This window comes from Sebastes fasciatus, chromosome 14 (assembly GCF_043250625.1).
Source record: "Sebastes fasciatus isolate fSebFas1 chromosome 14, fSebFas1.pri, whole genome shotgun sequence".
Taxonomy (NCBI): Eukaryota; Metazoa; Chordata; class Actinopteri; order Perciformes; family Sebastidae; genus Sebastes; species Sebastes fasciatus.
Window position 1 is genome coordinate 32,442,159 of NC_133808.1, and position 13,767 is coordinate 32,455,925.

Consider the following 13,767-nt stretch of genomic DNA (forward strand, 5'->3'; position numbering starts at 1 on the left):
TGTGTTCTTCATACTACCTCTGTAAGATAATATAACTCTCCTTCATTCTCCATTTCACTGACTTTAAACTGACTCACTACAGGAAGAAAACATGGTTTTAGATTCACTGATGCATTTAGAGATTTTGGTGACGTCTTCTTTCAGACGAGTGGAAAAGAAAATTCATGCAGAATTTATGAGTTTGTAGTAAAAGAGACAATAAGTGACTGAGCAAGTCCAGTCACCTCAGTGTGGTGTCTAACTGGTAACAAACACTTTAAACAGTTAAACAGCTCTAAACTATTAAAACTAGAAGACAGTGAGTCTGTTCCTGAAACACCAACCTGAAGCTGATGAAGCTGAAGATGAAGATCTGCAGTTTGTAGGGTTTCTTTATCTTGTAGTTTGTGTTTGAGTTGTAAGATCAGTTGTTCCTGGTGCTGCCATCCAAACTATACAGAACTAAATAAGGGGTGAAATGCAAAGGGAAAATTACATTTAAATAATAAATAATAATAATAAATACATTTACAAATAAATATGTATATTTAAAAATTTAAAAAATAAAAAAATAAAACATAAATACGAAAATAAATGCAAAGGTAAATAAATGAATTGCATCAAGAAATATTAAAAGAAATGTGTAAATAAATTTATAAAGAAAGGAATACAGAAATAAATAAAGGGGTGAAATGCAAAGGGAAAATCATGCATAAATAAATAAATGTAAAAATAAAATAAATAAATGCAAAAGTAAATAAATGTTTGCATAAAGAAATGTATAAAGAAAAGAACACAGAAATACTGTAAATAAGAGGGTGAAAGGCAAAGGGAAAATCATGCATAAATAAATTACTTTTATTATTAATAAAATACATTTAAAAATAAGTACATATATTTAAAAATAAAATAAATTAAAAAACAAATAAATAAAACATAAATACAAAAAAATAAATAAAAAATGAATGCGAAAGTAAATAAATGAACTGCATCAAGAAATATAAAAAGAAACATGTAAAGAAATGTATAAAGAAAGGAATACAGAAATAAATAAGGGGGTGAAATGCAAACGGAAAATTGTGCATGAATAAATAAATAAATGTAAAAATAAAATTGATAAATTAATAAAAAAAAAAAAAAAAAAAAATAATTATTACATAAAGAAATGTAAAAAGAAAATAATACAGATGTAAATAAGTTTGGGGAAATACATAAGGGGTGAAATGCAAAGGGGAAAATCGTGTAGAAGTAAATGATGATGTCATCACGAACCAATCAACACAGAGTGGTGTAACGGTGCAGATGTTACAGATGAGACACATCATCAGTCTGCAGCTTCAGACACAAAGTTTTACACATTTTATACTAAAGTAAAAGCATTCTTCTTCTTCTTCAACAATAATTCTTTAAAAGTAACTCATATTTGTACAGAAAGAAAAGTAAATATAAACATGTCTGTGTGTTTACTGTTGTAATGACCTCTGACAGCAGGACTTCCTGTAGTTCTTCTACATCAGGGGGAAAACACCAAGTTCAACACGATGCTACCCTCTGGTGTTGAACATTTAGAAAAAATAAATGCTGGTGGACACAATAAATAAATAAATAAATAGATAGATACATAAATACATACATAAATAAATACATAAATATATAAATAAATAAATAAGTACATAAATATATGAATAAATAAATACATCAATAAATAAATAAATAAATAGATAAGAAAGAAAGAAAGAAATACACTTTTCACTCCTGTAATTCTCGTTGTAGTGAACCCGACTAAACACTTTTAAGCCGACAATATCAGGGACTGATTGTTTATTTATATTATAATAAATACAGTTATTTATGAAAATAAAAATCTTAATTTAGTTCTTAAAACCATGGTGCTGTCTGATGTGTGTTGCGGTTTACGGGGTTACGGTTCTGGGGATTGCACTTTTGGGACGGCTGGAAAACAAATGTGAATCTCCTGAATGTCAGAATGAAACCTTCAACTGTATTTTGATGGTTGAATACTGACAGCAGATGGAGCTGTAGCAGTGAAACATGAACATTAAAACCTCCACAGTGTATCATCTCAGACCGTCTCTGTTGCAGTGAGAATATTTAAGATATTTCTTAAACATTTAAGGGTTTTTCTCCATCATGTGTCTTCATATTTCCCATGATTCCATGCTGCAGCTGCTGCGTGGGACGCGTCCCCTCACGTCGCCCCTCTCCCAGTGCCAGCACTAGTGGCTTTAATCCTCCGTGGCGTACCTGGCAGATCGCTCTGGCGACACCGGCTCACGGTGCTGCTGGCGGTGTAGCAGCCTGGAGCTCCGGAGCCCGGCGCCGCGCTCACACCAACCTCCACTCTAATCCACCACCACCCACCCACACCCTGGAGGGGGAGCAGGGCACTGGAGGTGAAGCACTGGACTCCTCCTCCTCTTCGTCTTCCTCCTCCTCCTCCTCCTCTTCCACCTCCTCCTCCTCCTCTTTGTCTTCCTCCTCTCCTCCTCCTCCTCCTCTCTGTAAAGGACAGAGGATGTCGTATCCTCTACAGATTGTAAAGCCTCCTGAGGCAAATTTGTGATTTGTGATATACAAATAAAATTGACTTGACTTAACTTGACTCTTCTTCTTCTTCTTCTTCTTCTTCTTCTTCTTCTTCCTCCTCTTCCTCCTCCTCCTTCTCCTCCTCCTCCTCCTCCTCCTCCTCCTTCTCCTCCTCCTCCTCCTCCTCCTCTGTTCATCATCATGTTTTCCCAGTGGGGTCAGAGGTCAGGTGGTGGTGAATGGAGATCCTGGGGTCGGTCTCCGTCGGTTAGTGAAGGATTAAGTTGCTGCTGGTTGGAGGAAGGCGGAGGCGTCGCAGAGTCACACAGAGACACTCATCAACAGAGGAACGATAAGCTCCACACACCGACCTTCACGTGCACATTCAGGTATTAGTATCAATAAGGACATTTCACTGACATCCCACTGGATTAGATAAATAAACATCCTGTTTCTCTCACACCTGAACGGTCTAAATGTACCAGTCAATGCTGGTTATTAATGTAATATCTGCAAACCAGATACAGATCCGAACGTCACTATTCAACGTCAATACCTCACCTCAACGTTACCTTCTAGACACGACCGGATACCTGCCGGCTACACCGGAACCATATAACCCCTCGCTTAGACACACAGACATAAACGCCGCATTAGACGCTTCAGCCCATTAAGGCGATATGTCAACGTGGACGCCATGTTGGACAGGGCAAGACTGGGCTGTAACCTGTTCTTAATACGTATCGTACATTTTATGTTTAAACACATGTTAGATATGAACATCAATAAGCATAACGTTAGCTTATATCCATTAGCTATAAGTAATATTAGCTAACTAACTTATCTGATGTTACAGAAGCAGACGTTTTGTAAAGACGAAACGTTAACTTGAACGGTTGATAATGTGAAAAATACTTAAAGTAAAATGTGATATGATAGAACTAGTTTATAATAATGACCTAATAATTGATTGAATCCACCATATCGAAGGACAGACCGCTGATCCAGGAACCGGAAGCAGCGACGTTAACGTATTTAACAGTTAAATCGTAACGTTACCTTAACGTTACTCCTCGTAGATCATAAACCCTTTAATATATTAACGACTCGTTGAAATTGGTTGATAAATGTAGACGTTATTGTGTTTTTTATCCAGAAAAACGGAAGCTTCTCCGTTCACTAGTAGAGGGTTACAGGCCAGTCTTGCCCTTTCCAATATGGCGTCCACGTTGACGTACGATCCAGGAGTCAATCCGGCATCTATGTATATATGTATATAGAGGTTCATCGTTGTCAGGCCGATAGCCGATGGGTTCTGATTGGTTCTGTCAAGTTCTGCAGCAGTATCGTCTGTAACCGCCTGGCACTAACCGGTCGGCATGCCGGGTCAACTTGGCCCAGTTGTAACCAGGCAGCCTAGCAGCTGACCAAACTGTGTTGTTAATATGAGCCAGTTGTAATGAAACAGAGCCAGGTGAACAAGATAAGTGAAGAATGATTATCTGGTAGGTTCCCCTCCATCCTGACCTCTCAGAGCAGCACTAATCATTATTTCTACTTCATGACCCTCTAACACAGCGTTCCTCCAGAGGCCTCGCTGCCGCCGCCACGATCAAAGCTGCTATTTATGACGGCGTCTTTGGTCTTTTGTCCTCCGTCCCCGTCCTTAAAAATAAAAAAATCTGAATTCCTGCGTTGGGAGTCGGGGCGGCGTTGGGTTTTAAAGAATGTGGCGACTCCGTTTAATGAAGCCGAGCCACGGCTCCACTAATTAGTCCGGTCCGGTCCAGTAATGGCTGGAATCCACCCGTCAGACAAAAGCAGCCAAATACCTGACGGCGACCAATCATCTGCCCTCCTTCATGGGAAAAAATGCCCACTATTTATTGTGCTGACTGTCATCATGTCCCCAATTAAGAGGAGCGCTGAGGGGAGCCGACTGGTTTTAGGTGAAATACAGGACGTATACCATCATTAACTGTTTCTATATACCATCGTTAACTGTTTCTATATAACATCATTAACTGTTTCTATATACCATCATTAACTGTTTCTATATACCATCGTTAACTGTTTCTATATACCATCGTTAACTGTTTCTATATACCATCATTAACTGTTTCTATATACCATCGTTAACTGTTTCTATATACCATCATTAACTGTTTCTATATACCATCGTTAACTGTTTCTATATACCATCATTAATTGGGGACATGTCTTCATATACATTCAGATGTTTGCAGCCAGTGACAATAACAGGATACATTAGCAATCTGAACTTAGAGCCAGGGAGAAATGTTCTCTAAAATGAAAAGTGAATTATACAAAAGTTACTAACATCCTCAGCTCCCTCTCACTGCAAAGTAACAGCATTAAAATAACTGTTAAGTTTGGATAATGACGGATCGTGTGCACCACTCCTCAGGATGATTTAATGCTAGAATGAGTTTATATCAGAGTTTTCAATGCAATAGCAATGATGACGAACTGACAAAGAAAGTGGACCGGTATCTGTAGTTAGTGACTGATGAGGTAATGAGATGCAGGTGAGCATATGAGCGGAGAAGACCAGGTGATTACAGAGCAGATGAGGGAAGTGGAGGCAGGTGTGTAGATGAGGTGGAGCAGTCAGGTGATGATGGGAAGGGGAGGGAAGGAGAATGTCAGTGGATAGTGGTACCACAGAATATAAAAGCAAAGAGACGAAATTCTGGTGTTTTATTGACAACAGCCGCTGCCGCCATTTTGGACTGAAAACACTTATTATATTTGTAATGTTTTATTGTTCAACAAAGGCCATTTCATTTATGACAATAGAATAGAAATAATGTTGTTTCACTTTTGTAGGCGGACATTTTTCTGACGTCCGGTAGTCGCTTTCAGTCCAAAATGGCGGAAGCGTAGTATATAACATTTTATATACTATATATATAAGTATGTGTTTATGATTAAGATATTATTTGTAATTTGTAAAGAAATTGTTTGTTAACAGTCTATAAACATTACATAGATAGATATTTGTACCACGTTGTTGATGGTTAATAGTTGGTTTCTGCTCCATCTATCTATGTAACGTTTATAGATGTTTTACAAACGATTTCTTAAAGGTTTACAAATCATTTGGTAATCACTAACAAATACTTAATATAGTATATAAAATGTTATAATGTGTGCAGCAATAAGCTGTTAATAAATACTTTACTAATGTAATCAGAATGTATAATTAGAATATCCAATCAAACTCTCAGGATCCCGGACGAGCCCCCAATAATAATAATAAACTGTCTGTTTCTTCTTCTACAGGTGGATATTAATAGTTATAATAAAAAATAAAAATATATTAATAGTTTCAGCAGGTTACAATTAAAATGTGAGTGAACCTCCCTGGTTCTGTGTGTGTGTGTGTGTGTGTGTGTGTGTGTGTGTGCGTGTGTGTGCTCCTGTGTGTGCTCCAGTGTGTGTGAGTGTGTGTGTGTGTGTGCGTGTGCTCCTGTGTGTGTTTGTGTGTGTGTGTGTGTGTGCTCCTGTCTGTGTGTGTGTGTGTGTGTGTGTTGTTGTTTTGTTGGCTCCAGGATTTGCTGGTCTGGGTCCTGCCTCCTCCTGCCTCCCTCCTGCCTCCCTCCGCCTGGCTCCTTATAGCTCCGGGCTCCGGGGAGGGGAGCAGGAGCCCCGGACGGTTGGTACGGACATCTCCGACGGAGACCGCTTTAAACACGGTCTCATGACTACACACACCGCCTCACAGAGACAGACCAGGACCAGGAGGACCAGGAGGACCAGGAGGACCCGAGGACCAGAGGACCAGAGGACCAGGAGGACCAGGAGGACCGGGGACAAAGACAGACAGAGGCTGGATGGTTGGTGTCAGTGTGGGACAACAGCTGGAGGATATTACCTCACCTGTCCGCAGGTAGGAGGACACCTGACGTCACTTCACCTGAGCTGAGACACCAACAGGACATCAGGACATCTCACCTGAGGAGACACAACACTACAGTAAGATATTAGATTTAAACTTTACATCACTTATACACAAGTATTAAGATGTATTCTGATCATCTACTCAAGTTAAAATACCAATACCTTCAAAATCTACTCATAATAAATATATAGATTAATGTTAATATTATTGAGTTAATATTATGTGTATATTATGTTATCATTATCAGTGGTGGGATGTAACGAAATACTCAAGTACTTCTACTTTATTTGTCCATTTTATGCTACTTTTTACTTCTCCTTCACTACATCAGAGTAAACATTGTAGTATTACTTCAGTACATCTCAGAGTAAACATTGTAGTATTACTTCACTACATCAGAGTAAATATTGTAGTATTACTTCAGTACATCTCAGAGTAAATATTGTAGTATTACTTCACTACATCTCAGAGTAAATATTGTAGTATTACTTCACTACATCAGAGTAAATATTGTAGTATTACTTCAGTACATCTCAGAGTAAATATTGTAGTATTACTTCACTACATCTCAGAGTAAATATTGTACTTTTACTACATTTATCGGGCAGCTTTAGTTACTTTACAGATTCAGATTATTAAAACAAACTAATAAATGCTGATGTATTATTATAGATTAAACTACCAGCAGAATATAAAATCATTAAAAGTAGCTCAACATTTACCAGCTGCTACATTAAAGTGATGATAAAATATATAGTAAAGTATAAGACAATTTGAAAAAAAAAATCCATAATAATATCAGTAAAATATCCTAAAAAATATTAGTGAAATATTTAAAGAAAAATTAAAATCTCCTTAAAATATCAATAAATTATCAGACAAAAATATCAATAAAAAAATAATAAAATAAAATATAAAATAAAATAAATGAATAAAATATTATCAATAAAATAAATAATAAATACAAAATAAAATAAATTAATAACATATTAGGAATAAAATAAATAATTTTGATGACAATAAATAAATACAAAATAATTAATTGAGTAAAAATAAATTTCTATAGGTTAATATTTCTGATATTTACACATCACAGTAGGAAACATTATCTGATTACAAGATTGGCTTAGTTGGCAATATTCTCTCCACAGTGACCTTATACTACTATAATACTATACTACTATAGTACTATAGTACTATAGTACTATAGTCCTGTAGTACTATAGTACTATAGTACTGTAGGACTATAGTCCTACAGTACTATAGTCCTGTAGTACTATAGTACTATAGTACTGTAGTCCTGTAGTCCTGTAGTACTACAGGACTACAGGACTACAGGACTACAGTACTATACTACTATAATACTATACTACTATAGTACTATAGTACTATAGTCCTGTAGTACTATAGTACTATAGTACTGTAGGACTATAGTACTACAGTACTATAGTCCTGTAGTACTATAGTACTATAGTACTATAGTACTGTAGTCCTGTAGTCCTGTAGTACTACAGGACTACAGTACTACAACATTTGTCAGTTTCCTTAAACTGCACTTATTTTGCTAAATATGATTACTGCTGCTGCAGCTATTTGCCCCAAAAAATAATAATAAAAATAAGTAAATAAATAATATAAAATAAAATAAAATAAATAAATAAATAGTAATGATAATAATGAACAAATATAAATAAATGAAAATAAATAAATGAATAAAATAAATTTTCAAAGGTTCTTAGTCTTAAAGGTGCTCAATTTTAGAATCAGATGTAGCTTGTTAACCTGTGGCCCGGACCGACTTAAGGAATAGGTCATATAATAGGCTATAACTAGATGTTTGTAAAATGACAGCTGCCTGCTGGTTGACCTCTCTGACCTCTTCTGGTCCGACAGGATTTAGTTTCTGGACTCTAGCGTCCCCGTCCTGCAGCTCTGAGGACATGCGTCGCCTGCCGGTGGCGTCCGTCTTCCTCTGCTTCTGGTTGGTGGAGAGGAGCCGGTGTGACGGCAGCCTTCAGGACGGCATGGCGGAGCTGCACGGCCGCTTCGCCGTCAGCCTCTACCAGACGCTCACCGAGACGGAGAACGTCTCAAACCTCATCCTGTCACCCGTCAGCGTCTCCTTGTCTCTGGGGCTGCTGCAGCTCGGCGCCAGGGGCAACACGCTGGCTCAGCTGGAGGCCACGCTGGGATACAACGTGAAGGGTAGGAGACACCGTCAGGTAGCCCAGAGGGTGGAGGAGGCAGCGTCAGTGGTACTGATGATGAATCTGTCCCGTCTCACCTGTCCTCTGTGTCTCACCTGTCCTCTGTCTTCTTCTTGTCTTCCTGTCCCTCAGACGCCCAGGTGCAGGACTTCCTGTTGCATTCCCACAGAGACGTGAGTAACAGCAGCCAGGGGATGGTGCTGCAGCAGACGTGCACGCTGTTCGTGCAGAGCGGCGTCCGGCTGCTGACGGAGTTCACTCGGCACGCCGCCGTCTGGGCCAACGCCAGCGTGGTCCGAGCCAACTTCAGCCAGCACCGGCACGGTGAGCCGGACGGCTTCAGCACTCAGTCAGAACGCCGCTAGTCAATGTTCTATTGGCTTGTAGAACCCAGAGAGCTTTTTAGCCTTTTTTAGCTCCTTGTTTTTGGTTTTACGACACATTAACTGACTGGTTCAGTAAACAAGCTCTGATAGACTCACTGTTCTCCTCCTGCAGACAGCAGACACACTCAGTAGAGACGAGCTGCTGAACTTAGTGGAGCATCTAGCAGCTAAAGAGAACCAGAACACTAAATAACCCTCGTGTCTCAGGGAGGAGGACCAGCAGTAACGTTAATGTTGCCGTTGCTTAGCAGCGGTGTTCTCACGACTTGACGCCAAGAATATCGTGTACACGGCTTCCCGTGTTGTAAACACAAGACCACCAGTTTGGTTTTGAAGGCAGCATTATACCGACCGACACGCCCCCTTAGTGGATATCAGTTATTGATCGAACTGATCTGATACGTCAACATCACTGTGAAGACAGATCACAGATTCAAAGTTTTATAGTTTAGTTGTCTTCTGATTCATCATCTAGTTCAAATCTTTGGCCTTTCCAGTCTTTAGAGAGTCATAATGTGTCGGCGTGTTGTGGAGTTTCTCTGCCTCCTAGTGGACAATAAACTCAACTAACTAACTCTTCCCTCCCAGATGAGGCGTGGCCCCTGCAGGCAGGAAGCAGCAGCGGGGAGCTGTCGGGCTCCGGCGAGGCCCAGCCGGAGGCCCCGTGGTGGGGCCACCGGCTGCAGATGGCGCTGGTCAACGGCGTGGCGTTCAGGGGAATCTGGCAGAAACAGTTCCTGTTCACCAACACCCAGAACCTGGCCTTCGTCCTCACCGACGGGACCGCCGTCAAGGTGCCCATGATGTACCAGGCCACCGAGGTCAGCTTCGGTAAGAGACGCCATCGATCACTCCATCTATCTATTAATCCATCCATCTGTCCGTCCATCAGCAGCTCACCTGACCACGCCGTCTCTCTCCCCGTCAGGTCACTTCCGGACGCCGTCCGACCAGCGCTACACGGTGTTGGAGCTGCCGTACCTGGGCCGCTCTCTGAGCCTGCAGGTGGTGCTGCCCAGCGAGAGGAAGACGCCGCTGTCCTCCATCGAGTCGCAGCTCACCGCTCGCCAGCTGGCATCCTGGGACACGGGCCTGCGCCGAGCCAAGATGGACGTCTTCCTGCCCAGGTTCAGACCAACGCTTCCTGCTGCAGACGAATCTTTAGACTCTCAACATGTCTTCAGATGAACATTAAACGTTCTCTGTGTGGCGTTGACAGGTTCAGGATGCAGAACAGGTTCAACCTGAGGGCGGTGCTTCCCGCCATGGGCATCAGCGACGCCTTCAACCCGACGGCGGCGGATTTCACCGGAATATCAGGTCAACACATCACCTCATTTTAACCTGATTCATTCCTCTAGAAGCTTCATCAGGTCACATGATCACTGACGGTGTGCTTCCTGTTTCTTCTGCAGCCGAGGAGAGTCTCTACGTGTCCGACGCCTTCCATGAAGTGAGAATAGAGGTCACAGAAGACGGGACGAAGGCCGCCGCCGCTACAGGTGATCATTTTTAACTTCTACTGGTCTGAAAGCAGCTCTTCTATGATCACAGTATTATGGGATGATAACAGGAAACACTGTGTTGACCTTTCAGCGATGGTGCTGCTCAAACGCTCCAGAGCTCCCGTCTTCAAGGCCGACCGGCCGTTCTTGTTCCTGCTGCGACACATTAACACAGGTAATATTATTATTATTATTATTATTATTATTACTCTATTCTCGTAATATTACATTTTTTTCTTGAAATGGTATGATTTTCTCCACATTAACTTATGACTTTTGTCTTGTAATATAATATTTTTATTCTCGTAATCTCAGATTTCTTCCCCTCAACGTGGCCCTGACACTCCGTCGTATTAAAGTGAATAAACTTAATAAACCTGTTTTATTGAATTGTGTTCTTTATTTTAGGATCCATCTTGTTTATGGGTCGAGTGATGAACCCAGCGGACCCTGAAACACACTAACCTAAACCCCCCCCACCACCACCTATTTCACTACTGGTATTTATTAGTGGACCAACGGGAGGGTCCACGGACACTTCAGGAAGAGGGACAATATTTTTGTACATTTTTCTGTAAATAAAATTTTAATACATGTTTTTACGCTCAGTGTTTTTGGTCTTTTTCTTCTTTTATTGAGAATATAAATAAACCTCTTTAAAACTGTGACATCAGACAGGAAAGAGAAACATGCTATATAAATAAAATGATAACTATTTTATTATCAGGGCTGTCAGTTTTTTTTAAACAATATTTTTATTGAATTTACATATATACATATACAGACTAACAATATTATTAATTAAATTATACAATGAAAGGTTTAGTCAGAATTCCAAAGAAAGAGAGACATGACATTTCATGTTTCACTTATCCAACAAAGAAAACAAAGAAAATAAAAGATAAGACAAAATAAATAAATACCTCAAGGAAGAGAAAAAACAACAACAATTTCGACAACAGCACTCAACAACACACAGTAGTTTCAATTTGACTGTGTCCCCTGACGTCCAAGAAACTCCAACAAAGGTTTCCAAATATTTTCAAATTCTGCTGCTTTTCCTCTGGTTATGTATGTAAGTCTCTCCAGTACAACACAAGATGCCATCTCCCTCACCCATACATGTATCGGAGGTAAATCCATTTTTTTCCAAGACAAAGCTATCATTCTCCTGGCCTGCAGGAGTCCAAAGTTAATTAAAATTAACTGTTTTGAGCTAACGATAAAGTTATCTGGATATATACCTAATATACATATCTTTGCTTGGTGAGGCACCTTCACTCCAACAATCTCAGATATATTCTGAACAATTGTTTCCCAGTATTTTTTTAACTTCGGACAGTCCCATACACCGTGAAACAGAGTACCCCTTCCTTCTAAACATTTAGTACAAGTGTCTGGGACGCCAGGGGACCATTGGTTCAGTTTGGCTGGGGTAATGTAAGTTCTCATTAACCATTTGTATTGTAATAGTTTCATTCTCGTATTGATTGATTGTTTTTGGGCCTTTAAACATGCAAGTTCCCAATCAGTCTCTTGTATGTCCTCTTGAATATCCAGTCTCCATGCCTCCAGCCTGTCAATCGTAGACTCCTTATCATATGACATCAAAGCTGCGTAAAATAAAGAGATCTGACTCCTCCCATTTAAATTCAGAAGTATCAGATTTTCAAGATGTGATAGCAGTGGTTCAGATATTATGAACTTATGTTTTGATAATATAAAATGGTTCAGCTGTAAATATTTATAAAAGGTTTTTTTAGGGATGTAATATATCTGACACAGCTGATCAAAAGTAAGAAGGTTACCATCCATATAAAGATCCTCTATTTTCTGCAAACCACATTGAAAAAAAACCTAAAAAAAGTCTGAAAAATGTTCGAAAAAAAACTGAAAAAAGTAAAAAAAAAAAAAAAAAAGTCTGAAAAATATTCAAAAAAAAGTTTGAAAAATGTCCGAAAAAAAGTCTGGAAAAAGTAAAAAAAAAAAAAAAAAAAAAAAGAAAGTCTGCAAAATATTCGAAAAAAAAAAAAAAAAAAAGTTTGAAAAATGTCAGAAAAAATTTCTAAAAATACAAATCTGAAAAATATTCTAAGAAAAGTCAGAAAAATATTCTAAAAAAAGTCTGAAAGATTTTCGATAAAAAAGTAAAAGAAAAAGTCCGAAAAATATTCTAAAGTATGAAAAAAAATGTAAAATATTCAAAAAAAAGTTTGAAAAATGTCCGAAATAAAAGTATGAAAATGTTTGAAAAATATTCAAAAAAAAGTTTGAAAAATATTCGAAGGAAAAGTATGAAAAAGTTTGAAAAATATTAAAAAAAAAGTTTGAAAAAAGTCTGGAAAAAGTAAAAAAAAAAAAAAAAAAAAAAAAAAAAAGAAAGTCTAAAAATTATTCGAAAAAAAAGTCAGAAAAAAGTTTGAAAAATGTCAGAAAAAATGTCTAAAAATACAAATCTGAAAAATATTCGAAGAAAAGTCAGAAAAATATTCTAAAAACAGTCTGAAAAAAGACAAAAAGTCTGAAAAAGAATATCTGAAAAATGTTGGACAAATTCTGGAAAAAGTTAAAAAATGTAAGAAAAAATGTCTAAAAATAAAAAGTTTGAAAATATTAGAAAAAAAGTCTGGAAAAAGTTTGAAAACTATTCGAAAAAAAAGATCTGAAAAAGATCTGAAAAAAAAAGTTCTAAAAAATGTCTGAAAAAAAAGATCTGAAAAATGTCTGAAAAAAAAGATCTGAAAAAATGTCGGATAAAAAAAGTAAAAATAAAAAAGATCTGAAAAAAATTCTGGAAAAAGTTAAAAAATGTAAGAAAAAATGTCTAAAAATAAAAAGTTTGAAAATATTCTAAAAAAAGTCTGGAAAAAGTTTGAAAAATATTCGAAAAAAAATCTAAAAAAGAAGATCCGAAAAATGTCTGAAAAAAAAGATCTGAAAAATATCGGACAAAAAATGTTCGAAAAAAAAGATCTAAAAAAATGTCCAAAAAAATAGATCTGAAAAATGTCAGAAAAATGTCTAAAAATAAAAGTCTGAGAAATATTCGAAAAAATAAGTTAGAAAAAAATTCGAAAAGGTCAGAAAAAAGTTTGAAAAATGTTTGAAAAAAAGTCTGAAAAAAGTAAAAAAAAAGTCTGAACGATATTCGAAATAAAAGTATGAAAATGTTTGAAAAATATTAACAAAAAAAAGACTGAAAAAAGTAGACAAAAAAA

The 13,767-nt window shown here is 37.8% G+C and overlaps 1 protein-coding gene across 1 annotated transcript; it reads left to right on the top strand.

Moving 5' to 3' along the window:
- The first annotated feature begins 6,115 nt into the window (after nucleotides 1-6,115).
- Nucleotides 6,116-11,145, top strand: serpine3 (serpin peptidase inhibitor, clade E (nexin, plasminogen activator inhibitor type 1), member 3). The gene is made up of 9 exons (XM_074658490.1): nucleotides 6,116-6,525; nucleotides 8,345-8,656; nucleotides 8,791-8,982; nucleotides 9,633-9,875; nucleotides 9,973-10,171; nucleotides 10,264-10,364; nucleotides 10,460-10,546; nucleotides 10,641-10,724; nucleotides 10,958-11,145. Exons 2-9 carry the CDS (start codon nucleotides 8,392-8,394, stop codon nucleotides 11,011-11,013), a joined length of 1,227 nt encoding a protein of 408 aa, XP_074514591.1. The 5' UTR covers nucleotides 6,116-6,525; nucleotides 8,345-8,391; the 3' UTR covers nucleotides 11,014-11,145.
- Nucleotides 11,146-13,767: the final 2,622 nt, after the last annotated feature.